The sequence below is a fragment of the Pseudorca crassidens genome, chromosome 8, assembly GCF_039906515.1.
Source record: "Pseudorca crassidens isolate mPseCra1 chromosome 8, mPseCra1.hap1, whole genome shotgun sequence".
In the NCBI taxonomy this organism is placed as follows: domain Eukaryota; kingdom Metazoa; phylum Chordata; class Mammalia; order Artiodactyla; family Delphinidae; genus Pseudorca; species Pseudorca crassidens.
In genome coordinates this window covers 89521772-89546406 of record NC_090303.1, presented here as the reverse complement: position 1 = coordinate 89546406, position 24635 = coordinate 89521772, and the positions used below count along the sequence as shown (strand labels likewise).

Sequence of the window (24635 nt, the reverse complement as noted above, 5' to 3'; positions counted from 1 at the left end):
GCACGTATCAAAATTTGAAGTAAATAAGTTTGCAAATACAAACCTAAAATTCTACACCTTCAATTTCTGTTAAAACAAGTCAGAGCTTGATAAAGATTTAGAAACCCCCAGCCTCCACGACTAATGTTGGTCTCTTGGCCTTTCACATCAACAGTATAAGATTAACGAATTAGGTTTTCATTTGAATGAAGCATCTCAGAGACAAGTAGCCTTTAAATTGTTTCCTCAGTACTCTCTTGGGTTGTTTTTGTCACATTTTAGACGATTGATTCTGTTGTGTAGAAATATGTTGAGGTCGTCAGCATTGGAATCGATGTTTAAGTTATTTTTAATGCCCTTGAAATTTAACAGTCATTGTTGGTGAAGGGTAAATAGTTGGCAAATGTTGTATAAGTTATTCTAGAACCAGTCTAGGACTGGAGATAAAAGTATAAGTTGTGGATTGGTTTTTTGGTTGCAAATGACAGAAAACACAAATCAAATTTGTTTAAGCCAAAAAGAGAACTTTTTAGCAGAGGTGTATGACTTGATGTATAGATTCAAATATCACTGGGACCTGGTCTATGTATCATGAGATGGCTGTCAGCAGCTACAGACCAGCATCCTTTAGGTTCAGGTTTAGTGAGAAAGAGAGAATGCCTCTCTCCCCAGAGGCCCTGCAAAGTTCCATTGCATCTGTTGTCTCTGGTTGGTTGCCATGACCATTGCTAATCCAAGGCTGTGGCCAGGAGTTTGCAGTGCTCCAGCTGGCCCCTCACCCTCATGCAGGGCACCACGGGGCAGAGTAAACCCTGCCTGAAGCCCATGGACTGGTTGCTGTGGGTCAGGATGGTTCCCAAGAGGAAAATGAGGGGAGGCTAAATGGATTCTCAATGGCAAAACCAAGAGGTGCACCCTGAGTTTAGCTTGACCTTCTGAGAAACGCTGCTGGCCTCTTTCATTCTTGCTGTCAGGTGTGACTTGCCCTATGGTTGTCTCTTGGCAGATTCCCTCCTATGACAGCCAACAGCCAATTTAGCTGCCCTCAACAGTGAAAAGGTCCAGGTCAAGCCTCCCTGTGTAGCTTATTCCACACAAAGATGGTGCTTTCGGTGGGGCCATGATGCATTACATATGGAGAGGTCCAGTGCCTTTCTCCTCCCAAAGTGGCTGGGGCCTGAGGAACTGCCTCAAATTTGGGATTAGAAGTTTATGTGTGCAAATGTAATGGAAGAGTTTTAACTCTTTCATGTGTTTGAGGAAGGATCATGGGTTCCCAGAGAGACTCCATGTGCTTAAAACCAATTTCTCTCATTGCGAGAGCTAATTATTAGAACTAGATTTCTGTAACTTGAAACACAGCGTCATAAATAATAATCACATGTGAATGTGTTGGGTGTGTGTGGCGAACCTCAGGCTGGTGTGTGTATGGGGTAGCAGGATCATTCCAGCTGGGGAGGGAGGGCAGGACCACCAGCTGGGGCAGCTGAGACCGTGGGAGAGTTGCGGGTACCACCGTGGCTTAGGGCTGAGAAATGGTAGCAGAAGCTGAAACTGCACAAATCAGATGGGACTTGAACCCAGCCAAAACCCAGATTGGGACTTGAACCCACTGTCTTTTAATTAAAATCACACACCTGGTCTCAGGACCTACTGAAGTTCAGGTTCTTTTTATTTATTTATTTTTCGGTACGCGGGCCTTTCACTGTTGTGGCCTCTCCCGTTGCGGAGCACAGGCTCCGGACGCGCAGGCTCAGAGGCCACGGCTCATGGGCCCAGCCGCTCCGCGGCATGTGGGGTCTTCCCGGACCGGGGCACGAACCCGTGTCCCCTGCATCGGCAGGTGGACTCTCAACCACTGCGCCACCAGGGAAGCCCGGTTCAGGTTCTTTATGTCTCAGTGCAGAAAGAATTCAGTGAGAGCCAAAGCGATAGGTAAGAAGTGGATTTATTTAGAGAGATACACATTCCATAGAATGCGGACAGTCTCAAAAGGCAAGAGTGGCTCCAGGGCACGGGGTCATCTCGGAAAGTGAGAGCAGCCATGGGAGAAACACACTCCACAGACAGAGCGTGGGCCATCTCAGAAGGCGAGAGGCCCCGGAATATGGGGTGGTTAGTGTTTATGGGCTGGGTAATTTCATAGGCTAATGAGGAGGAGGATTATTTCAACTATCTTGGAGAAGGGGCGGGGATTTCCAGGAAATGAACCACCGCCCACTTTTTGGCCTTTTATGGTCGGCCACAGAACTGCCGTGGCGCCTGTGGGTGTGTCATTAGCATGTTAATATATTATAATGAGCGTATAGCGAGGCTCAAGGGCTACTGGGAGTCGAATCTTCAGCCATCTTGGACCTAGTAGGTTCTAGCCAGTTTATGTCATATCCTTAAGGGCTATGTCATTTGTTTAAAGGCTATGCCCTGCTCCCTTCCCTCCTGTTTCAAAGCCGGGCCTGGCTACTGATGAGTGGAGGGACTAGTCTGTGGAAGTGACTTTTTTTTTTTTGGCCGAGGCGCGCAGCTTGCGGGATCTTATAGTTCCCTGACCGGGGACGAAACCCGGGCCCTCGGCAGTGAAATTGCCGAGTCCTAACCCCCGGACCGCTAGGGAATTCCCTGGAAGTGACGTCTAAGGCGTGGAAGGTGGAGGAGGAGGAAAGGGACTGGCTCGGCTCCGCCTCCGAGCTGCTGAGCAAGGTGGGGACAGCGGCAGTGACCGCAAGCCGAAGGGTGAACGCTGGGAGGGCCTGTACAAAGAACCGTGTGGGACAGAGCGTCAGGCTCAGAAGAGAGAACCTGAGGATAAAGAGGGAGGAAGGCTCTGAACACACTGTACAGGCAACCAAACGAAGGGGTGACAGGAGACCATCTTTCTGCTTTGCCTCAGTTGTGTAGCTAACCCCGCACCATTTTGTCTCAGGTTACAGAGGAGTTTAATTGTACACCCCAGCCAACGGCAGGGAGAGGAAAGGGTGAAGTGGAGTGAGGAAGGACCTTAAGTGTGGGGAGGGCAGAGGCTGAGAAGCCCCCCACTTCTGTGCCGTCCCAGAAGGTGACAGGGAAAAGAGATGTCCAGCGTGACCTCAACTTTGCCTGTGCCCACAGGTCTGTGAGGGTAGGGGGGCTGGGGGTAGTGCAGGCAGCCCCCCCTCGGACCCCCGCACCCCCCAGCCTGGCCTTCCTGGAGCAACAGCCGAAGCTCGTGGTCTTCACTGTCCATTGAATGTTGGCACCTGGTCTCTCTCCTTACCTCCTGCCTCACCCGCCCTGGGAACTGAACACTTAGTGTGCCCAGGGGACCCCGACAGCTGCAGGACCCATGCCGCCTGGAGCCGAGCAGCCTCACCGTCCTTTCTCAGGTGAACTTGGAGCCCCTGGTGCCTTTTGTAGAGGATCTGTGTTTCCTTTCCAGGTAGCATGGGGAAGCCCCTCCGGCCACACTCCCTGGACCATCTCCTCCGAGCCCCACCTTGTGCATCTTCAGACCCAGGGCGCTTGCCTGTTTCTGTTGGGCATCTCCTTGAGCCCCGTGGGCTGTGGAACAAGACTGTCTGGGTTTGAATCTCGGCTCCTGTATTTGCTATGACTCTTGCGCAAATAGCTTAACCCATCGACACCCAAATTTCTTAATCTTAAAAAACCCTGAATTTACAGGATTTTTAATCCTGTAAAATAAGGATGTGAATGCTATTTTTTTGTGCACATTAAGATTAAAAAAAAAAAAAAGGGGGGGGCTTCCCTGGTGGCGCAGTGGTTGAGGGTCCGCCTGCCGATGCAGGGGACACGGGTTCGTGCCCCGGTCCGGGAAGATACCACATGCCGCGGAGCGGCTGAGCCTGCGCGTCCGGAGCCTGTGCTCCGCAACGGGAGAGGCCACAACAGTGAGAGGCCCGCGTACCGAAAAAAAAAAAAAAAAAGGTGTAGTGCAGTGCAAAGTTTTCAGTAATTACTGACCTTTGACTCTCTTCTTCTAACCTTGGTTTTTCTGTTACAGCCTAAGTCAGCTCTGTCCCCTCCCTTGTCAGACTTCTCATTGTTGTATTTTTCAGGGCTTCCTCTTGGACCGACTCCCATCAACGTCTACGTGTGTCCCACTGTGTGTTTCCCGAAACTTGAGACCCAGTGCTACCCATTCCAGAACATTCCATCATTATGAATAGCAGGTATTTGCTTGCACTGGACTTCATAGAGTGGGGTTTATTGAGAGTTTTGGAGGAGCGTTTTAGTGCCGTGTGTAGAATAAGAGCAAGACTATACCTTCCTGGACTTGTCTCTCTGAAAGGGGGGTTATTAGAAGTTTCTGGGTATTAGGGAGACAAGCACCCAAGGATTAGAAGCATTTTTTCCCTCCGTCTCTCACCTGAGGCCTTTGCTCCCGCCATGAGCCTTAGTGGCCTCTCCCAGGTCAGCAGCAACACCTTTCCGTCTCTAATGACTGCATTAGTACATCTCAGGGGCCAGGCTACTTGCGCTACTTTTGCAATGCTTTCATTCCGGCTCAGCCGGTCGCTAGAAATCAGCTTTAGAACACAGAAAAGCCTCTGTGTTCAGCCCAGAGCCTCACCCTCATCCCCCTCATTTCCTGCCCCTGGAAACCTGGCTTCCGGAAAGTGCTCTCCTGCCACATCCCAAGAGGCTGCACCCTGATTTGTTTCCTTGGTAGCAAGAGGGATCATTAACTTCTCCTGCAATTACCCATACTTATCAAATTGTGAAACATTCCCTGCCACTGAAGGCACCTTGGTCCCCTGCAGTGTGACCCGAGAGGGCTGGAGGGGGAGTCTGTTGCAGACCAGCAGGTGGGGCTTGGAGGCCCCACCCTCCCCGGAGCTGGCCCAGATCCTCCTCTTTCTCTGATTATTTTGGCTGGCGGTGAGAAGTTAATCTTCCTCTCCTGGAGCGGCTTCTTTTTTGTTCTGAGAGGAAGCCAACAGGAGAAGACCCTAAGCGGCCATGAACTCTGCCATCACCAGCTGTGAGCACCCCGAGCCCTTGGTGAGCGCTGGTAGAAGAGAGGGAAACATAAGGGGTGGGGTGGAGTAGCAGAAAGGAGGAAAGATGCCTGGAGGGGGTCCCAGCATGAAGTCCTAATGCGGGTTCATTTTTAGTGCTAAGGACATTGACTCGTGTTCTAGGTAAGACTTTGGATTATTAGAGCTGTCCTCCCAACCTCACCCTCACAGAGGCAAAGATTCCTCCCTGGGTGCCAAACTCTGTGAATGAATTACAAAGGAAGAAGGGAGAGCTGAAAAGTCCTCTTTGCTTTACTCTGTTGAGTCTAAATGATTGTTTTGTAGGTTTCTCGGCATTATGATTTCTTTGATCAGAAGCCCTTTCTGAAGCAAGACAAAGAGAGGGAAGCAGAGAGAGAGAGAGAGAGAGAGAGAGAGAACTAACATTTACTGAATAACCAGTATGCCCCAGGCACTTTATATACTTTGTTTTCTACCTTCAAGCCAATGAAGCATGCACCTCTGTTCCCATTTTACAGATGAGGAAACTGAGGCCCAGAGAAGTAAAGTGACAGTAACCTATCTGGAGGCCTCTGTAGCTCGTCCTTGAGCCCTGGTCCCACCATTCTCTCCAACCTATTTTGGCCACCTAAAAACAACAGGGGCGACTGAGTGGGGACCCTCTGCCCACCGTAGCCAGAAAGAGCCTCCCCCAACCAGGCGCAGCCATAGTGTCTGTGGGACAGGTGCCACCCACGAACCTAGGCTGGGCCCTCAGAACTATCGCCTGGAGCCAGGCTGTCAGACCCTGCCCACTGCTGGTCAGCCTTCTGGTAAAGAGACCCTGACCATCTCTTCTGGAATATTGTGGAAGACACCTGAGAGAAATCTCCTGTCTTCTGCTCAGAATTCCTTCTGTTAAAAAACAAAATTCAATGGAGTAAATTTAAAGCTCTAATTGACTTTATTCAATGATTCATGAAACAGGCAGCATCCCATCATAGCAAATAGAAAGGAGCTTTGAGGAGCTGTACAAAATGGAAGAGTTTTATAGGCAGAGGAGGCAGGGCAAGGAAGTTATTCTATCAGAGAGTGGATTGTTTCAGGTGAGGTCACTTTCCTGAAAGCAGGTGTCTACCAGGCAGATCAGCTCACTAGTGCTGACCAGATAATTCGACTGACTGGTTAAAGGTTACATTCCTGGGAGAGACTGAAACTGCAGTTAGGTGAGATATTAAGTCTTGGTTTGCCAACATGGGGCTTAGCATAAGTGACTCCATTTTGGGCCTTTTTTTTTAAAAAAAAAAAAAGAAAAAACACTTCTGCCACTACCTTATGGAAGCCAAAAAAAAAAAAAAAATCTTGGGAAATAAGTTGAAGACTCCATTTTCTGAAGGCTGTGATGTTTTCTACCTCATTGGTCACCTGAGGCCAGTGGGGAGTGGAAGAGTCTGGACACATCTGATTTTTTTTCAGTGGCCTGTCTTGTCATTTTCTTCAAAGCCTCAGTTTCAGCACCCAGATTAAGAGGCCATTTTCTGAGATGTTTTTGGTTTTCAAGTGCATATTGCTTTGCTAGAATCTTCTAGGGATATAAACATGCGGAAGACAGCTTCCCCACCTTGAAAGCTTACGGCCTAGCTAGGGGAAAGTGGGGTATAAAAAAATATTTCTGATACAAGGGAGAAGATGGTGAATTACATAACAGAGTGACAAGATGTGTTGGGAGTACAAGGAGGACAATCATATCGGGTGGGGGAAGCAGAAGAGGTACAGGAAAAGGAGGCATTGAGCTCTTTGAAGGTGGGTTTAGGGGAAGCAGGGTCGTGGGGATCAGGTAGGGAGCACAGGGTGAGCAAAGGCACTGAGGCAGGATAATTGAGGCCACGTTTGGAGGGATATGGTCAATCCCATTGGCTAGAGTCAGCTGAATGGAAGTGTTAGGAAGCAAAGCTAGAGGGGCACATCAGGGAGTGGGAGGCTGTATGGGGAATGGATGGAGTCAGAGGGCCAAGGGATTCACTTCCCCCTCAGGCACCCTCCTTCCCACTGCTGCTCCCTCTGCAGCAGAGTCTCCTGCTGCTCTGCTGGTCTGCTCCTGAGAGCTGGCAAGCTGTCCCTGTACTCACAGGGAAGCACCTGCCAGCAGCTGCCCTCGACACCGAAAGAGGAGGGTTCCATTCTCCCATTTACAAGGGGACCTCGGACAAGCCTCAGTCTCCTCATCCTTAAACTGGGTTGTGAGAATCAAACGAGAGGATGCATTGGAAGGTCTTTGCAAACTGTGAAGCACTATAAAATGCCAAGCCTCAGCACAGTGCCTCTTTGGAGCAAGGCTTTTGGCGAAATTACAGCTCGTGTGTTGAGTTGACAGACAATTCCAACCAGGAGACTTTGTGGCCCCCCTTCTCACACCAGTGCTCACTGGCAGGGAAGCTTCGTTAAGAGTTCATTCTTCCTTCACAAAGGTATTTGTAGGCGATCTTCAGCTGCTCCAAGGCTCACAGAATTTTCCCGCCCAGGGATTCTCCTGGGATAAAGGCGTTTCCCGTATCCGGATATGCCCTGAGATGGGACTTCTTCCACCTCCATCTGAGAAGCCCCTGCTCTAAAATACCTCTGGGATGTCACTTGTTTCTATGTGTGTCTTTAATATGCTAGTGACTCATCTCTGACACACAGGAATCTCAGGTACACTGTGTACCTTCTTATTTTATTTTTTGTCCCAGTGCTTTGCATAAGTGATGTAAGGTAGTTTACAACAAAAGATGTATTTTGATCAGGCCCTATGCTTTCTACCAGCCATGACTGACGGGTTTCACAGAAGTCTCACACTTTTATCAGAAGCGAAGAACCAGCCGTTCTCAACGAAGACAAGTTTTTCCCCACTCTCAGTTCTAGTTTTTTTTTTTTCATGTGGGACCTCATACAAGGTCAATTTCCCAGAAAACTGTTTTAAAACGATTACAGAAGTGGTTTCCATAACCTTCAGATGGTCCAAGTTGATATCTAGACAGAACTTAGAACATTCAGAGGTCATCAGGCTGAGAACACTCTTTGAGTCATTGACTCTTAATAGGAAAAAAAAAAAAAAAAAAAGACCCCAAACTAACATTTCCCTCAGTCAGTGTTTCCCTCCCCATCACCTTTCTGAGAATTCCGAGGGGTCCAGGGAGAAGGTATGAGGTGAGTTTGCTGGCAGCTGTACCTGCCCCAGCCCGGTGAGCTCAATCACCGGCGCACGTAACAGGCAGCCACACAGACTTCGAGTATTTTTGCAACCCTCCAAGAGTTAGAAGGGGACACCGAGGCTGGGAGAGGGAAAGTGAAGCGCCCATGGCTGCCAAGCAGGGGAATGACAGACCACGTCTCCCCCACTGCAAACTGCGCGCTCTGCTGTTCTGTGTAGCCTACCCAGCATCAGTCAACCAACCAGCCAATCAGCCAGCCGCTCTTTCCTTCTGCCCCTCCTCTTTTTTCCTCAGCCTGTTCTCCCGCTCTTGCTGTTGTGCTCACTGACTGTGCCACGCCTTCACTAAAACCTCGCGATAAGTGCTCCAGACTTCCCTCCCGCAGCCTCCCGGCCATCTTTGGCTTGGCGTTGACCTCCTTAGGCAGAGCCAGCTGTCCTTCTTGTGCGACCCAAGTACCAAGTAGCATCAGTGCCTCCTCCTTTTCAGGAGTCTAAATAAGATCAGCGTGTTGTTTCCAAAGAATTCTAACCAGTTAAGTATTTATTTTTTAAAATCCGTGAGAAAAGTTCTTTATGGTCATTATACGTGGGTTCATTTATTTTATAGCTCAACAGAGAATGCTGTGAGCACTAACTCTGTGCTAGAGATGGAGTAGTTTTGGGACTTTATGGCCTTTAGGACGAGAAGACACATGGTAGTGAGGTGTGTTCTGGGCTGTAGTAAACATGCCTCTGAGGAGGGAAGGCCTCGTCTGGTCTGAGGCCGGGGTGGAGTGAAGTCAGGGAATGCTTCCTGGAACAGTTTTGGGATGCTTGTTCCCAGGCATTGCTAAATAGATGAGTAGAGACAAAATCCTTACATTTAAGTTTCAGAAACTAAATGCTAGAAGGTTAATGAGCAAACGCTGTTCTGAGGCCCAGGAGCAATGCGACTGCGGAGCTGTGCTGTGGCTGGCTCAGTCCACCCACGGTCAGCAAGCCTAACCACGGCCCTGGGCTCCCCCGGCTGCCTGGAGGCTCAGTGTGCTGGGCCATTTTCTCCATCGCCAGTGATGTGGGCCCCGAGTACTGGGAAGGAATTAGGATCAGATTTGCCAGTGCTCTACCCCATGGAGGAGGAGGACTGGCTCAACTATGAAGTAGATGTTATTGACATTTCTGTTGTATAGATCAGAAAAATGAGGCTTAAAAATATTAGTAATTTGCCCAAGTTTGGTAAACTATATAGCCAATAAGTTGGAGGAGAAGGTCTACGATTCAAAGTTAATTGGGGGTTAAACTGGTAGGAATATAACTTGGCTATTGACCCTAGAGCATTCTGTATGCCCTGCACTTATTTACATTTGTGTTATATCTATTCATTCATCCATACACTCAGACTGTTCAGACTGAGCACACAGACTATTCTAGAAGCTGGGACAAAAAGAATAAGGCACAGTGAATGCATTCTAGGAACTCACACCCCAGCAGAAGAGATGGATAAGGAAACAGTCCATCCATTATAATCAACATGCTGTGATGAGGGCTTTGGCGCAAGGCTGGCCTGTAGGAGCGTATGCAAGGGCAGCTACACCGTTCTGGGCCAGAATCCCCATTTACCTGCCCATTTCCTGACCATGGAGTTGACCCCCATTCCCTTCTCCACAAAGTTTCTTCTCTGCCAGGGCTTCAGGCAAGGCACCCACCTCTCTTGATTGGCCCCAGACTGCATGTGGAGGTCTTGCTGCAGATGTATAGTATAGAAAATCACTGGTCTTTTGACCTAGAAATCCCAAGCAGGCCAGCAGTTATCTCTGTCCCATCGCTCTTGCCTCTGGAAAGCTGTGCATCTGTCTGGTTGAAATCAGAAAGTGAAACTGAGCAGGACCCTAGGGGGCTCCTGGGCACGGAAGCCTTTCCGTGTTCCCAGTTCCTTGTTCGTAGGGAACAGACTCCAGCTTCCATGACCTTCCCTGAGTCCCAAAGGACAGATTCAAACAGTTGCTAATCAGGGAAGGGAGGGGTTGCAGAGACAAGGGAGGAGCAGCCAAGAAACCATAGTGCAGCCTTGGGACAGGCTCCTGGTTCCAGGGTCCTGGTTCAGCCTCAAGGGATACACATAACTGTATCTTCTGAGCTCTTTATAGAACTAAAACCCCCAATAAATGGAAGATGTCAGCATTCTTCATTCCAGCTTAAAGGAACCAGAGAAGAACAACCTCCTTCAAGAAGACCACCTGAGGCCAGATTAAAAGAACCACAGAAACTCATCAGATTACCTGAGATCAGATTAAAGGAGTGCAGGCCCTGCACACACCCTAATCTTATCAGCAAATCCACCTTGGAACCGTTGCTATAAAACTCCTCACCAGATCCTCCCAGGTTGGGACACACAGTTTTTTAGGGCAGGAGACCACTGTGTCCCCCTTTGCCTAGCAAAATAATAAAGTTACTCTTTTCTAATTCACCCCAAACTCTGTCTCTGAGATTTGATTCAGTACCAGTGGACAGAGGCCGAGGTTTCGGCATCAAAAGTCCACTTGATTCCTCTTGAAATGCTCAAATGTGTTCTTCTCTTGTTCTCAGCAGAAGGGTGATGGTGTATTCAACTCCCATGAAGGTGGCCAAGGCAGGAAGAAGGATGGCCAGCCTAGGGGTCTCAGCAGTAACCTGGCTTATAGCATCCTGGATATCCCACCATGGTATCTCTGTATCTTCTTGGGAGTGCAGGTAATGCCACCCATAAGCACTGGGTTCGAAGAAGCTCTGCCTCAAAAGGCACATGAACACACACTCAGGTCAAATTGCTGATATTCTTGGCTTCCATGTTGTTGATATTCTTGCCTTCTATGTTGTTGACCTCCAGGGGGCTCAAGGCTCCTCCAGTCTCTCTTTCTCTCAAGGAGTTTGGGGGTGGGGCGTGGCCTTAAGGGAGGATTCTCCCCCATGCTGAGCTAATAGGTCACATAAAGGACACCAACTGGGCCATTGTGGTGTTGGGGTTTTTTTTCAAGATACCAATTATAATTTGTTTGGCAACAACTAAAGAGTTTGATAACCAATGCTTGGGGAATATTGGGAAACAAGCACTCTCAAACACTTGTTGGAATGTTATTTGGTGCAACTTTTCTGTGAACATGTAAAATATATATATTGTTTAACCCAGTCCCTAATGCATAAGAATTTCTCTGTAGGGAATACCCCAGTGGTCCAGTGGTTAGGACTCTGCGCTTTCACTGCTGAGGGCGGGGTTCAGTCCCTGGTTGGGGAACTAAGATCCTGCAAACCGTGTGGCACGGCCAAATTAAAAAAAAAAAAAAAAGAAGGATTTCTCTATAGATATGCTGGCAAGACTCATTAAGGTAAGTACAAAGATGTTCTTCTTTTGGTAATCGTAAAATCACAACAAACGAACAAACGAAACCCTAGAAACACCCCCAGAATATCCATCTTAGAGAACTGTGGCACATCCTAACAAGTAATTTTTTTATGTAGCTGTTAGAAAGAGAAAGATGTATCTACCTTGCAGTTAAAAAATGATCACCAATATATATTAAGTGAAAAAAGCCAAGTAAATAACTGTGTATAATGTGATCTTGTTTTGTGTTAAAAACTAACGAACGAAAGAGAGAACAATAGAAATAAGTATATGTAGTAATTTTGCATGTTTTGAAGAATTCACAAGAAACTAATAGAGGTATTTAGCCTTGGGAAGAGAAGCTAGGAAAGGAAGGGTGGCTTTCAACTTTCGCTATTTATTTTGTAACTTTTGTAGCTTGAATCTTCTAATCTTATAGATGTGTTTCTTTTAATTTTACAAACAGTTCAATGTGGGGTACCAGGGATGGGATACACTTTTTTGTTAACTTCTCTGTGCTTTTCTACAAAATAAGAGCAAATGTCATACTATTTTTAAAAATATTATTATGAGCCAATAAAATGGATAATGTAGATATTTTTATCATGAAAGGATGTTGAATTTTGTCAAATACTCTTTCTGCATTTATTGAGATGATCATATGATTTTTGTCTTTAATTTTATTAATGTGGTGTATCATATTTTTTGACTTGTGTATATTGACCATTCTTGCATCCAGGGGTAAAATCCCGCTTGATTATGGTGTATGACCCTTTTAATGTGCTGTTGAATTCAGTTTGCTAGTATTTTTGTTGAGAATTTTTACATCTATATCCATGAAGGATATTGACATGTAGTTTTCTTTTCTTGTAGTGTCCTTATCTGGCTTTGGTATCAGGGTTTATGCTGGCCTTGTAAAATGAGTTTGGGAGTGTTTCCTCCTCTTCAGTTTTTGGAATAGTTTGGGAAGGCTTGGTACTAATTCTTCTTTAGACGTTTGATAGAATTCACCGGTGAAACGATCTGTTCCTGGGCTTTTCTTCATTGGAAAGTTTTGATTACTGTTTCAGTCTCCTCACTACTTATTGGTCTGTACAGGTTTTCTATTTCTTCATGATTCAGTCTTGGTAAGTTGTGTGTTTCTAGTAATTTATCCATTTCTTCTAGGTTATCCAATTTGTTGGTGTGTAATTGTTCACACTAGTGTTTATGGTACTTTGTATTTCTTTTGTATCATTTCTAATTTTATTTGAGTCTTCTCCCCTTTTTTCTGAGTTTAGCTAAGGGTTTGCTTATCTTAAAAAACCAGCTCTAGTTTTGCTGATTTTTTTCTGTTGTTTTTCATTTCATTTATTTCTGCTTTGATCATTGTTTTTTCCTTTCTTCTTCTAACTTTGGAGGTTGTTCTTCCTTTTCTACTTCCTTGAGGAATAAAGTTAGGTTGTTTATTTGAGATCTTTCTTTTTTCTTAATGTAGGCATTTATTGCTATAAACTTTCCTCTTAGAACTGCTTTTGCTGCATCCCAGTAGTTTTGGTATGTTTTGTTTCCATTTTCAGTTGTCTTAAGATATACATATATATATATTTTTGTGGTGCGCAGGCCTCTCACTGTTGTGGCCTCTCCCATTGCGGAGCACAGGCTCTGGACGTGCAGGCTCAGCGGCCATGGCTCACGGGCCCAGCCGCTCCGCGGCATGTGGGATCTTCCCGGACCGGGGCACAAACTCCTGTCCCCTGCATCGGCAGGCGGACTCTCGACCACTGCGCCACCAGGGAAGCCTGTCTTAAGATATTTTTTGATTTCCCTTTTGATTTCTTCTTTGACCCATTGATTGTTCAGAAGTGTGATGCTTAAGTTCCACAAATTTGTGTCCAGTTTTCCTCCTGTTATTGATTTCTAGTTTCATACCATTGCAGACAGAAAAGATTCTTGGTATGGTTTCAATCTTCTTAAATTTGCTAAGGCTGTTTTGTGACCTAACATATGATCTATCTTGGAGAATGTGCTCAGGCCATCCTGGTCAATGGTCTTGCCCTCACCTTGTGCCTTATTTTAATAATGAGCCTCTTGCCTTGTTCTTGTTCTTAAGGTCCCCTCCTTGGTTCATGTTATATCCTCCTGTGCTGTGTCCCTGCCTTGATTTCTTACCTAGAACATCAGTTCTTGGCAGTAGGGTCCTGCCCTTGAACCCCAGACCTGCTGGCTGGGTCCCTGCTTCTTGCTGCCAGGGCTTCCTGGTTCCTTCCCACTGCTTGCCTGGATCTCGCTGCCTGTCGCTCAAGGCCAGGCTCCTCTGAGACCAGAGATGGAACTCTTGCCTCTGGCAGTAGGAATAGGAATGAAGGTAGAGTAGGCAACTACAGCATCTCCAAGCCCATCTCTTCTCTCTGCTCTGCCCACAGCACTTCCTCACAGCCCTGGGGGGACTTGTGGCAATTCCACTCATCCTGGCCAAGGACCTGTGTTTGCAGCATGACCCCCTGACCCAGAGCTACCTCATCAGCACCATTTTCTTCGTCTCTGGCATTTGCACTCTCCTGCAAGTAGTTTTAGGAGTCAGGTAGGTAAAACTCCTCCCCATGGATTTTGACTTTTTTTAAAAAATTTTATTTATGTTTGGCTGCATTGGGTCTTCATTGCTGCTGTGGGCTTTCTCTAGTTGTGGTAAGTGGGGGCTACTCTTTGTTGCTGTGCACAGGCTTCTCATTGCGGTGGCTTCTCTTGTTGTGGAGAATGGGCTCTAGGCTTGTGGGCTCAGTAGTTGTGGCTCATGGGCTCTAGAGCACAGGCTCAGTAGTTGTGGCCCACGGGCTTAGTTGCTCTGCGGCATGGGAGATCTTCCCAGACCAGGGCTCGAACCCGTGTCCCCTGCATTGGCAGGTGGATTCTTAACCACTGCACCACCAGGGAAGCCCTGGATTCTGACTTTTACCTGCCAGGGTAGCAGCAAGGTTTGCTTGGCTTGTAGCCTGAGATGAGTTACATGAGTGGCATGATAGAGGGAGCACAGGACCAGAACTAAGAGCCTGGGTTCAAGTCCTAGCTCCAGCACTTACTGTGTACATTAGCCAGGATTCTTGATTAAAGTAACACAAATAGCTACAGACAATTATGCCTGAAACCTTTTCTTTTGCAAATTACAAGGCATATGGCTAGTGAACACATTGCGGGGCCTCCTCCCTGGACTTCAGAAGGAGTGGTGCAAGTGAGGGGCCCTTCACTGGTAAATCTGCTTTGACCTAATCTGTGCCAGGTCTGTGCTCAGCCCTGGAGTTGCAGAGGAAAGTGTAAAACATTCCCTACGACGTGCTTCTGCCCGACCTGTCTTAAGAGAAAATGACTTGACAGGAAAAATTAATGTCCATTTATTCTTTTTTTCCCTTCCAGTTTCATTGAGATGTAATTGACAGACAGCATTGTATAAGTGTATGGCATAATGATTTGACTTACATACATCAAGAAATGATTAGCACAATAAATTAAGTGAACATCCATCATCTCATATAGATACAAAATTAAAGAAACAGAAAAAAAAATTTTTCTTGTGATGAGAACTCTTAGGATTTACTCTTTATCATTTATTTATTCTTTATCAATTTTCTGAATCAAACCACACAGGCGAAGGCTGATGCAAGGCAGCCAATTATTTCCAGGATAGGCTGTCTGTAGACAGCATCCAGAGAATATTCATTCCTTGTGTGGTCTTCTGGCCTAAACCAAATCAAAGGCACTTTCCAAAGTGCTTCTTTTGCAAGTCATTTCCAGGAGATATGCCAAAGCTTAAGTTCTCCCATTTTCTGTCGAGGAGAGGGGATTAGTGCCTGCATCTTTGTCAGGTTATTTCCCTTCTCTTTCTTCCTCCTTCTGTCACCATCTCTGAGAGCCAAGATTTCTTCTAAATCCCCCACCAAGGACTCAAAGAGGTATAGGGTTTGGTCTGGTCTCTTAGGCCCCTAAAATCTGGGACCCCTCCCACTTTTCCAGAATCAGTCCCTGGAGTGTCAGATGCTGTGGTAGCATCAGAGAGGCCTTGCAGCCACCTGCCTGGATACCCAGGAGCAATCCCCCTGGCTGCCCCATGGAGAGTTACAAACACAAGGCTCTTCTGGATGGGGAAGCACCTCCTCTTAAACTGAGATGGTGTTCACTATAATTATGGAAAAACACTGATCTTGGAAACTGGGGGCCTGAATTCTAGTCCTGGCTTCTGTGCTGTGGGAACCTGCACAAGCCATTCACCCTCTCTAAGTCTCAGTGTTCTCATCTGTAACATGAGGGAGTTGAAGTATGTTATATTTGTAAGTCCCTTCCATCTCTAATATTGTGGACACCTGTGATGCTGACAGAACAGATGATACAGTACCATATTCCTACTGGAATCTCAGTACTGAGAGTGCCTGTGGGCCTAGCCTTCTGGTAAACCCTGTGAGAGACACAACAAATCAGGAGTTAAGAGTTCAAAGAATCTATAGCCTAATTAAACATACAAAGAAAGAGGGAAATAAAATTAGGAAATAAAACCATGCTAATGTCCTTAAACTAAGGTGGGGACAGGAATACACTTGAGTTTGGTTCCACTCATGGAAATGGACTTCCTGCTCAGAGGCTAATGAGTACAGTAACTGCCTACGACATTAGAGATTATAAAACTAGCTGATAGCCTGTGAATCAAGTAGATTTGATTATTGATTATCTGATAACCAGTATTTAATTATGTACTTTTCTAGACTGCAAACAAAAATGCTGGTGCAGCAATGAGATTTCAGATCTTAATGATTAAAACCATCTTGAATAGTCAAAGGGAATGATGAGAGGTAAAAACAGCTTCCCTAATAAGAGCTAAAGAGCGTAGTGTCCATTGTGGGGTGGGCATCTGCAATCCTTGGCGGAGGGGTGGCTGCCTCCCTGGTGTGAATTTAGGGGTCTTGGGTGTGTCCCTCAAGGGCCTTCCTCAGTTAAGCGCTCAGTTCCAAAATTCATGTAAGGGCGTACTTCATTATCTGTTTCAAAAGAAAGCGTTAAGTTTAAATGCAATCACTAGAGGAAATTATTATTGACTGTGTAATTCTGGGTCTTAACTCCATCTCTGGAATTACTCATGATTTTTACCCGGGAATTTCTTTTTCTGGAGTGGTTTCAAGTGATAGATCTCCCTTTTCATTTTCCTGGGAAAGTCTCATGTGTGGAGCAAGTACTTCTGCCCAACGTGCATTCAAATCTGGCTTCTGTGTAGTCTTGCCCGAATCAGCCTGCCTGGCATTTGTCCTTTTCTTCCATGGACCTCCCTGCGGCCAAGCCCTGATCTGTCCTAGCTCTGCATCTGTTACTGGTTCTGCAGAAAGTCCATGCCCATCGCCAGAGGTCTGCAGCCATCTTGCCCCTGCCCCATGGAAAACTAGGCACCAGATGTGCCATCGGAGTTCTGTCTGGAACAGAAACAGTGGTGGCTGTTGGCAAGTAGAAGAGTGACCTGGTAATCAGTCACATCAGAGGAGGGAGAGGGGATGATGTGTCCCAAAGAGGGGCCTGGTGCTGCTTCTTCCTCTGGGTTTAGGTTGGGTAGTTAACTACACGGAAGGTGCGGGACGTGCTTTCCTACAGGGTAGCAGGTTCTTACGTGCTTGGGGTAGGAAGCTCAGTAAAAAGATGAACACTAAGTGATCTTTGTCCAATAGTGAAGGAGCTGGGGCTCTGAAGGTACCCAGGGTTTCTCACAGCAGAGCGACCCTTTTAAGTTCAAGAATTCATCAATCCCATTCGACATTCCTGAGGCTCTGCTCCCCATTCTGAACTATTTCAAAGAAAATCCCTGTGACACCACCCTTTGCCAAATCATTGGATTGACTCCAAAAGGGAACATCAAAATGATGACACAGGTGAGGTTGGATTCCAGCAGCTCAAGCTCCAGATGTCTCTGTCCCCAACGGTTGACCTCTTCCCCAGAAGCCCCTCATGCTCTACATGTCCCAACCCCAAACCCCTTCTGGGGGCTCATCCTCTCCAGGTTCCTGGGTGCCCAAGCTGTATTGCCTTACCTAGGGGAGACTTAATTCTCCCTCTCCTTTCTACCCCTGACAATTTTTGCATTAATGTTATCTTGGAGTCCTCATGTGGTTTTTTTTTTGTTTTTTTTCAAATATTTTCTCTGCTCTTCATTTAAAAACAATTTATTTATTTATTTTAGGCTGTGTTGGGTTTTTTTGCTACGCATAGGCTTTCTCTAGTTGCGACGAGCAAGGGCTGCTCTTTGTTGCGCCTTCTCATTGCGGTGGCTTCTCTTGTTGTGGAGCACGGGCTGTAGGGGCACAGGCTTCAGTAGTTGCAGCACGCGGGCTCTAGGGCACGTGAGCTTCAGCAGTTGTGGCGCATGGGCTTAGTTGCTCTGCGGCATGTGGGATCTTCCCCGACCAGGGATCAAACCTGTGCCCCCTGCATTGGCAGGCAGATTCTTAACCACTGTGCCACCAGGGCAGTCCCTCGTATTTCTGTGAAGAGGAAATTAAAAAAAAATTTACCAAAGCCATGATAATTAAATTAGATAATGTATGTAAAGTGCTTAGCTCAGTGCCTGGTACGTAAAATTTATTTTTCACACCAAGAAAAGGGTATTACCATAAACACAATTTTGCACCCTCCCTCCCTTTGTAAATTATTGAAAAAAATTTAAATGTGGTTAAAAAAACTCCTTCCCCTCCTTTTTAAACATACACAATACATTATAAATATCATTCCATTTCAATAAACACATTTCCACAATAGCACTTTTAGAAAAATATCACTTAGTATTCCATATTCTAGAGTACATAACATATTCTAGTTTAACCATTTCCTATTAAAGGACATTTAAGTTGTTTTGAGCTTTTCACTATCATAATAGTGACCAACATAATTCATAATTATGAGAGATATGCATCTTATGTGTACTGATAATCATTCATCTAGTTAAAGACAGAGAAGAGACTTGAAGAAGTGTTAAAGGTTATTTCTGGCTGGTATACATTGTATAGGAAAGGTATATATTATATGTGTGCTGATAAAGTTTATCTAGTTAAAGATTAAAAAAAGATGAGAACAAAATGTTGATGATTATTTCTGGGTTGTAGAATTAGGGTGATTTACTCTTTATATTTTTATTTACCATTAATTTTTCTTCAGAGTCCATGTGTTTCTTTATAACTGGGAGAAATGAAAACCATTTAAAAATTTTTTTTAGAAAAGTATCAGGATATGTTTTGTGAGCCACACCCTTTGAATCTTTGCCTGAGAGCAAAAGTCCAGTAGGCTGCCCATTACCATCTTGGAAGGGGGCTTGATAGGTAAGGCTCAAGGCTACGGCCTTGAGACAACTTCCTAGATTCTTTGTCACTTCACCTGCTTTTATCTCTGTTTTCCCCAATGTGTTTCTCTGTGGAGGTCAGCATTAAAGCCATTAAAAAAAGAAAAAAAGGAGAGTTGTGCTTGTCTTTGGGGCAGATCAGAAGGGAGGACTGGAACAATGAGGGTGGGTGTCAAAGGTACACTCAAGGCAGTGGGTAGTGATGGGTTTAGAGAAGGCAGACAAACAGCCTTCCCCTACCAACCAGAGATCTCCCCCTTCCCCCCTTTCTTCTAGGCAGAAACAAGCACTCTCATCCCTCCAAGCTGATTATTTAGTTATTTTCCACCGTCTCTAATTAATGCACTTCTGTTTTAGGCACTATTGACTGAAGTGCCAATATGGATGACTATGATTTCATTTTCTTTCACAGCCCCTCACTCCCACCACATACAAGCATATTTTCCATCATCCTATTCTCATACCCTCCCAGCATAGGTCAATATTGAATGTACACGTTATAATGACTGGGATGCTATTCAGAGCTGAATCACAAAGTGATTCCTTTCCTGCCCAACTTTTTGTTTTCCCTGAAATTAATATCTTTCTTTTTTTAAATATTCTTTAGTTTCTATCTGTTTGTTTTTAACTCAATGATAAACTCCCTGCCTGTTGTCTAAATCTCTTCTTAATAATTTCATCACATCAGGTAGCCTATCAACTTCATCTTCTTGATGTACTACCTCCTGGGGCTCTCTGACTTGCTGAAGTCTGGAGCAGTCGCTGTCTGTGCCTGGTATACATTAGATATGTCATCCTGAGATGCCTCTTTACCCTTATTCTGGGAATTCCCTTCATGTCAGTTTTCAAGTCTAGATCTCTTGTTCCCATGTCTTCCTCTTTTTTTGGTGGAACACGAATATTCAGTAGTTTCCCGAGAGAACACATGGGAGGTAAATTTTGTAAGACTCTGCATATGTGAAAATGTCTTGATTCTATTCTCATACTTGATCGATAGCTTGGCTGGGTATAAAATTTTAGGTTGGAAATAATTTTTTTTCCAGAACTTTGAAAGAATTGTTCCCTTGCCTTCTAGTGTCCAATGTGGTTTTAAGAACTCCAAAGCCTTATGTGACATTCCCCCTTCTGCTGCAGAATTTTGTACAGGCCCAAGTTGTGCTGAGTCTATTTATTATTTAACTGGGAGAGATCTATTTATTTATAGTGTCTAACATACAAGATCAACTATGATCATCCTATTGCTAAATCCAATAGACAACTGTTCAACTAGACTTGACTTTTGAGCTTCCATGTTGGTCTCTGCATCATCCAATTTTAGCAAGAATCTTGCTCAGTCACTGTAGCCAGAATCCCCACCCTCACTCTCTGATTGGTTTTCTCATTTTTCACTATCCACAGGTGATGTCTGTTCACCTTGGCCTGTTTTCAGCAAGAATCCTGTTCTTACCCCTGATGCTTCCTCTTAGTAACTTCCCATCCACTGAACCCCACCCTGCTCCTTGGCTATAAATTCCAAGTTTTCCTTGTCACATTGGGAGTTGAGCCTGATCTCTCTCCCCTATTACAAAACCCCATCGTAGTAGCCCCCCTTGAATGAAGTCTGCCTTAACGTCTTTAACAACCATCATGTATATCATCTTATGAAGTGTACATGAGAGCTCAGAGAGAAGGGTTGAAGCTTAACTTCCCAATACTTCCAAAAGGTTAGCTGTTTCTGTTTTATGGGCCCAAATGGAACTACTAAGAGATGAGAAAAATTCCCCACACAATCATTAGCATAAACTGTTGAAGAAGTTTGTCTTTCCACATGCCCTCTTATCAGTTCTTATAACAAACACACTTTTGCAATTTGGCCCAGTGACTCAGACTTTCTGATCAGGGCTCTGCACTTCCCAGCTTAGCCCTGCCACTGGCACCTGCCCCCAGCATCATTTTCCTCATACAGAGACAGTGCAGTATTGTCCTACCCACCCTGAAGTACTCTTGGGATAATTATATGAAAATGCTATGTAGTTTTAAAATACTTTATAAACTTAGATGTTGATAGTACCCCCACGACACATTTCTGTGGCTTTGACAACCTAAAATATCAATCCTATCAAACTTCTAGGAGACATTCCTGAGACTGCAGATTTTGACATTTTACATGCAAGTTGTTGTTTTAAAAGAAAATGGTGGGGAGTTTTCTTCTTCAGACTTGAGTATACAGATGAGATGGTAAAGGGTGAAGGGAAGAGGAAGATGGATAGGGAAGGTCTTAGGAAACAAATCTTGGAGAACCAACCTGCAAGAAATGGGAATGCCAGACAAGAGCTTAAAAAAAAAAAGTCCATACTATAACATCTGTTATTTGAGGAAACATTAAGAAAATGTTTTGGTGTACACTACCTTTTCTAGAAGTAGCCACACATTGCAGAGGGAATAAAAATGAAAATTACTCTATTTATTGAGCTCTTCTCTTTCCCAGGCATTGTGCTAATCACTTACATATAGTTTATCTTCACAGCTACTCCTTGGGAGAGTAGTATTATCTTTATTTTGTCAAAGAGGACACTGAGGCTTGCAGAAGCTGGGCAACACACCTAGGTCACACAACTGATAAGGTAGAGCCTGATTCAAACTTGCCTTTGGTCTACACCATGCTCTTAACTGGTGTTACAGGGCAATGGTGATAAGTAAGGAAACCCAAGCACTCATGCTGGTTAACTCTAAGACCTTGGGCTCCAAATCCCCTATCTATAAAATGACAAGGCCAGGCTGAATACGCTTCAAATGGCTCTTCTATTTCTAAAACGTTGAGTTTTAAAAATCAACAATCTATGGTTTACAAGAGAGACATTTAAGTCAGAAGGCGTATGTATAATAATAGTGAATCATACTCATGGGAAAATTTTAAAAATAGGAATTACCATCATGCTAGCAGATGAAAGTAATTGTGAAATTAAAGCAGCACTGAGATACACATTAAGGTCACCATGAAAGGTAAAAGATACATGAAGCAGTAAAGCCTTGTAGTGATACTGAATGCACACGTCTTAAACATGTACCAGGAAAGTGCGTAATAGAAAAACTAGCAGAAATGCAAGAAATACATGTAGATCTCTCTCCCTCTCTTAAAAAGGTACCAATGAGAAGTTATGGGAAAGAAATGGGAATGCTAACAAAATGAGGTGGGGAGGGGGAGAGGAATGGATGGAAAATGGGATTGGAAGGTCTGAGTACAGAATAATGAGGGAAGAATTTATGGATACATTGTGTGAATCTAAAGGTAGCACATAAGAGTACTCTCCAGGGCTTCCCTGGTGGCGCAGTGGTTGAGAGTCCGCCTGCCAGTGCAGGGGACACGGGATCGTGCCCCGTCCGGGAAGATCCCACATGCCACGGAGCGGCTGGGCCCGTGAGCCATGGCCGCTGAGCCTGCGCGTCCAGAGCCTGTGCTCCACAACGGGAGAGGCCACAACAGTGAGAGACCCGCGTACCGCAAAAAAAAAAAAAGAGTACTCTCTAGTAAATAAATGGAAAAAATTCATCTTGCTCTTGAACATAAAAGGTATTCTTAGCAATTACAAAAACATAGAGGGAATTCCCTGGCAGTCCAGTGGTTGGGACTCAGTGCTTTCACTGCTGTGGCCCGGGGTTCAATCCCTGGTCGGGGGACTAAGATCCTGCAAGCTGCGAGGCATGACCAAACAAAACAAAACAAAACAAAAAGGTAGAAAGTCCATATATCACATTATCCCAACTACATATAATAATCTTGAAAGGAACATGAACAGAGTTAGAAAAATGCTGAGCTACTTGAAAATTTTGAAGTGCTCCCTTAAAGAAGTTCTAAGTTGGGGGTGAATTCCTGCATATAATAACAAAAAACATTTTTTTCAACAAACATAAAGCTCACCATCATAAAAATTGTTATAAATATATTTTGACAGTATCTAAGTTCTGTGTAACGAGTAGACAGTTTATAGACAAGGAAAAACATATAAAATCACACAACTGAGTGCACATCTATTATGACTTAATGAAATGCAAATTAACATTTGTTAGGGTTTCGTTATATACCTGTTAAACTAAAAAAATAAAATAAAATAAAATGAGAAAACCCAACGTTCGTAGGTTTTTGCAGCACTAGGCTCAGTGCCGGAGAGATGGAAAAGAAAAATAATCATCCCTGACCTCATGGAACCCAGTAATACTGAAATGGCTGCGGCAATGGTGGCATAGTAATGGTGGAGAGTCATAAGGTTTAAGCAGAGTCATAAGTTTAAGTTTAAGCAGAGTCATAAGTTTAAGCAGAGTCATAAGGTGTTTAAAGAACCCCTGAGAGTCAGTTACTATAAATGATTAGTTTGTTAGTACAAGAGCTAACAGAGAAATGTGTAACTAGAATATAAGTGGTGTTTTGTCTCAGTCACCATGGTATCCCCAATACCTGGCGACCAGTGCCTCTCACAGAGCAGGTCCTCAATAAATATTTGTTGAATGAATGAAATGTGCATATGGAATTACAGCAAAAAATTAAAACACAATTCTTGTATTATATACTCTGTACATATGATATGCAAAGATTTCTATGTTCATTTTAAAAGCTCAAAAGGATTTTGCAGTGATATAAGTATAGCATGTTTCCCTTCTCTGTCAAGATACTTAGCTTCATAATTTCTATGCATTTTAATTGAAGTATAGTTAATTTACAATGTTGTGTTAGTTTCAAGTGTACAGCAAAGTGATTCGGTTATACAAATATATATATATATATATATATATGTATGTGTAGATATATACATATATACTTTTTCAGATTCTTTTCCATTATAGGTTATTATAAGATATTGAGTATAGTTCCCTGTGCTAGTGCTATACAGTAGGTCCTTGTTGTTTACCTATTTTATGTATATTAGTGTGTACATGTTAATTCCAAACTCCTGATTTATCTCCCCCCCATAATTTTTTAATTAAAAACATTATTCACACATACCCATTCCACCACCCATATGTTCCTGCCCTGTGTGTGCCATATATTCCAATCTGTTTTGGAACCTTATGGGTCTAGATTTATGAATCTAGATTACTTGTTCTCAGCCCTGGTTGACATCAGAATCACCTGGAGCTTTAAGCCCTCCCCATGCCTGGCTGCACCCTCTTGACAAGCCCACTAACTCATCTGAGGGTGATACCCAGGCATTGCTGATTCCTACTTTCAGCCCACTCAGGCAGCAAAACTTTATATTTTCACTAAGTAAAATGTGTTCAGTCTTTCTCAGAAATAACCCTTTAAGCTGTCTTCATGGAATCCTGAGTTCAAAAATAGCCTTCTAGTATTATTAAGAAAAAGTACCTAAACGGGGTGTGCTATAGTGACAAATGCAAGCACGAGGCCAACGTCCCTTTGTTCCACCCCCCACCCCAAATTCTAATATGCAGGGCAAAGAGACTAGGTGAGCCTTGATAGCTTCTGACCTTCTAGTAAGAGAGGGTTATTGGAGGTTGACTTATCAGGCTACATTCACCTTGAAGGGAGACAAGTCAGATGGGCTAGAAGTTCTGCTAGAAGTTCTCACAGAGGCCAGAGTGAGACACCAACGAGGAGGGAGAAAGACGTGGGTGGGGGATACGCCCTGATAATTGACCTCAAGCCTATTCAGTCCAGGTGATAAAAAGGAGCCTGAAGGTCTGGGATTGCTGTTCATTTCTGAAGGGGCAAAGGAATCTGGCCACCCAGACTCTAGGCTGTGCATCTCTTGTCAGTGGGTGGAACTCCACATGTGTGAGCTGTGCTTTGATCCTGGGGTCTGGGGAAGATTCTCTGGGACTGAGGAAGACAATGGCACCCAC

At 44.6% G+C, this 24635-nt stretch overlaps 1 protein-coding gene across 1 annotated transcript in view; it reads left to right on the top strand.

Moving 5' to 3' along the window:
- The first annotated feature begins 4852 nt into the window (after window positions 1-4852).
- The window catches only part of LOC137228654 (solute carrier family 23 member 1-like), a 45068-nt gene continuing 25285 nt past the window's right edge, over window positions 4853-24635 (top strand). The window contains exons 1-3 of the mRNA XM_067745566.1: window positions 4853-4974; window positions 10693-10833; window positions 13867-14024. Of these exons, the coding sequence (XP_067601667.1) occupies window positions 4933-4974; window positions 10693-10833; window positions 13867-14024 (341 nt within the window). The 5' untranslated portion in view covers window positions 4853-4932. The remainder of the gene's footprint in view (window positions 4975-10692; window positions 10834-13866; window positions 14025-24635) is intronic.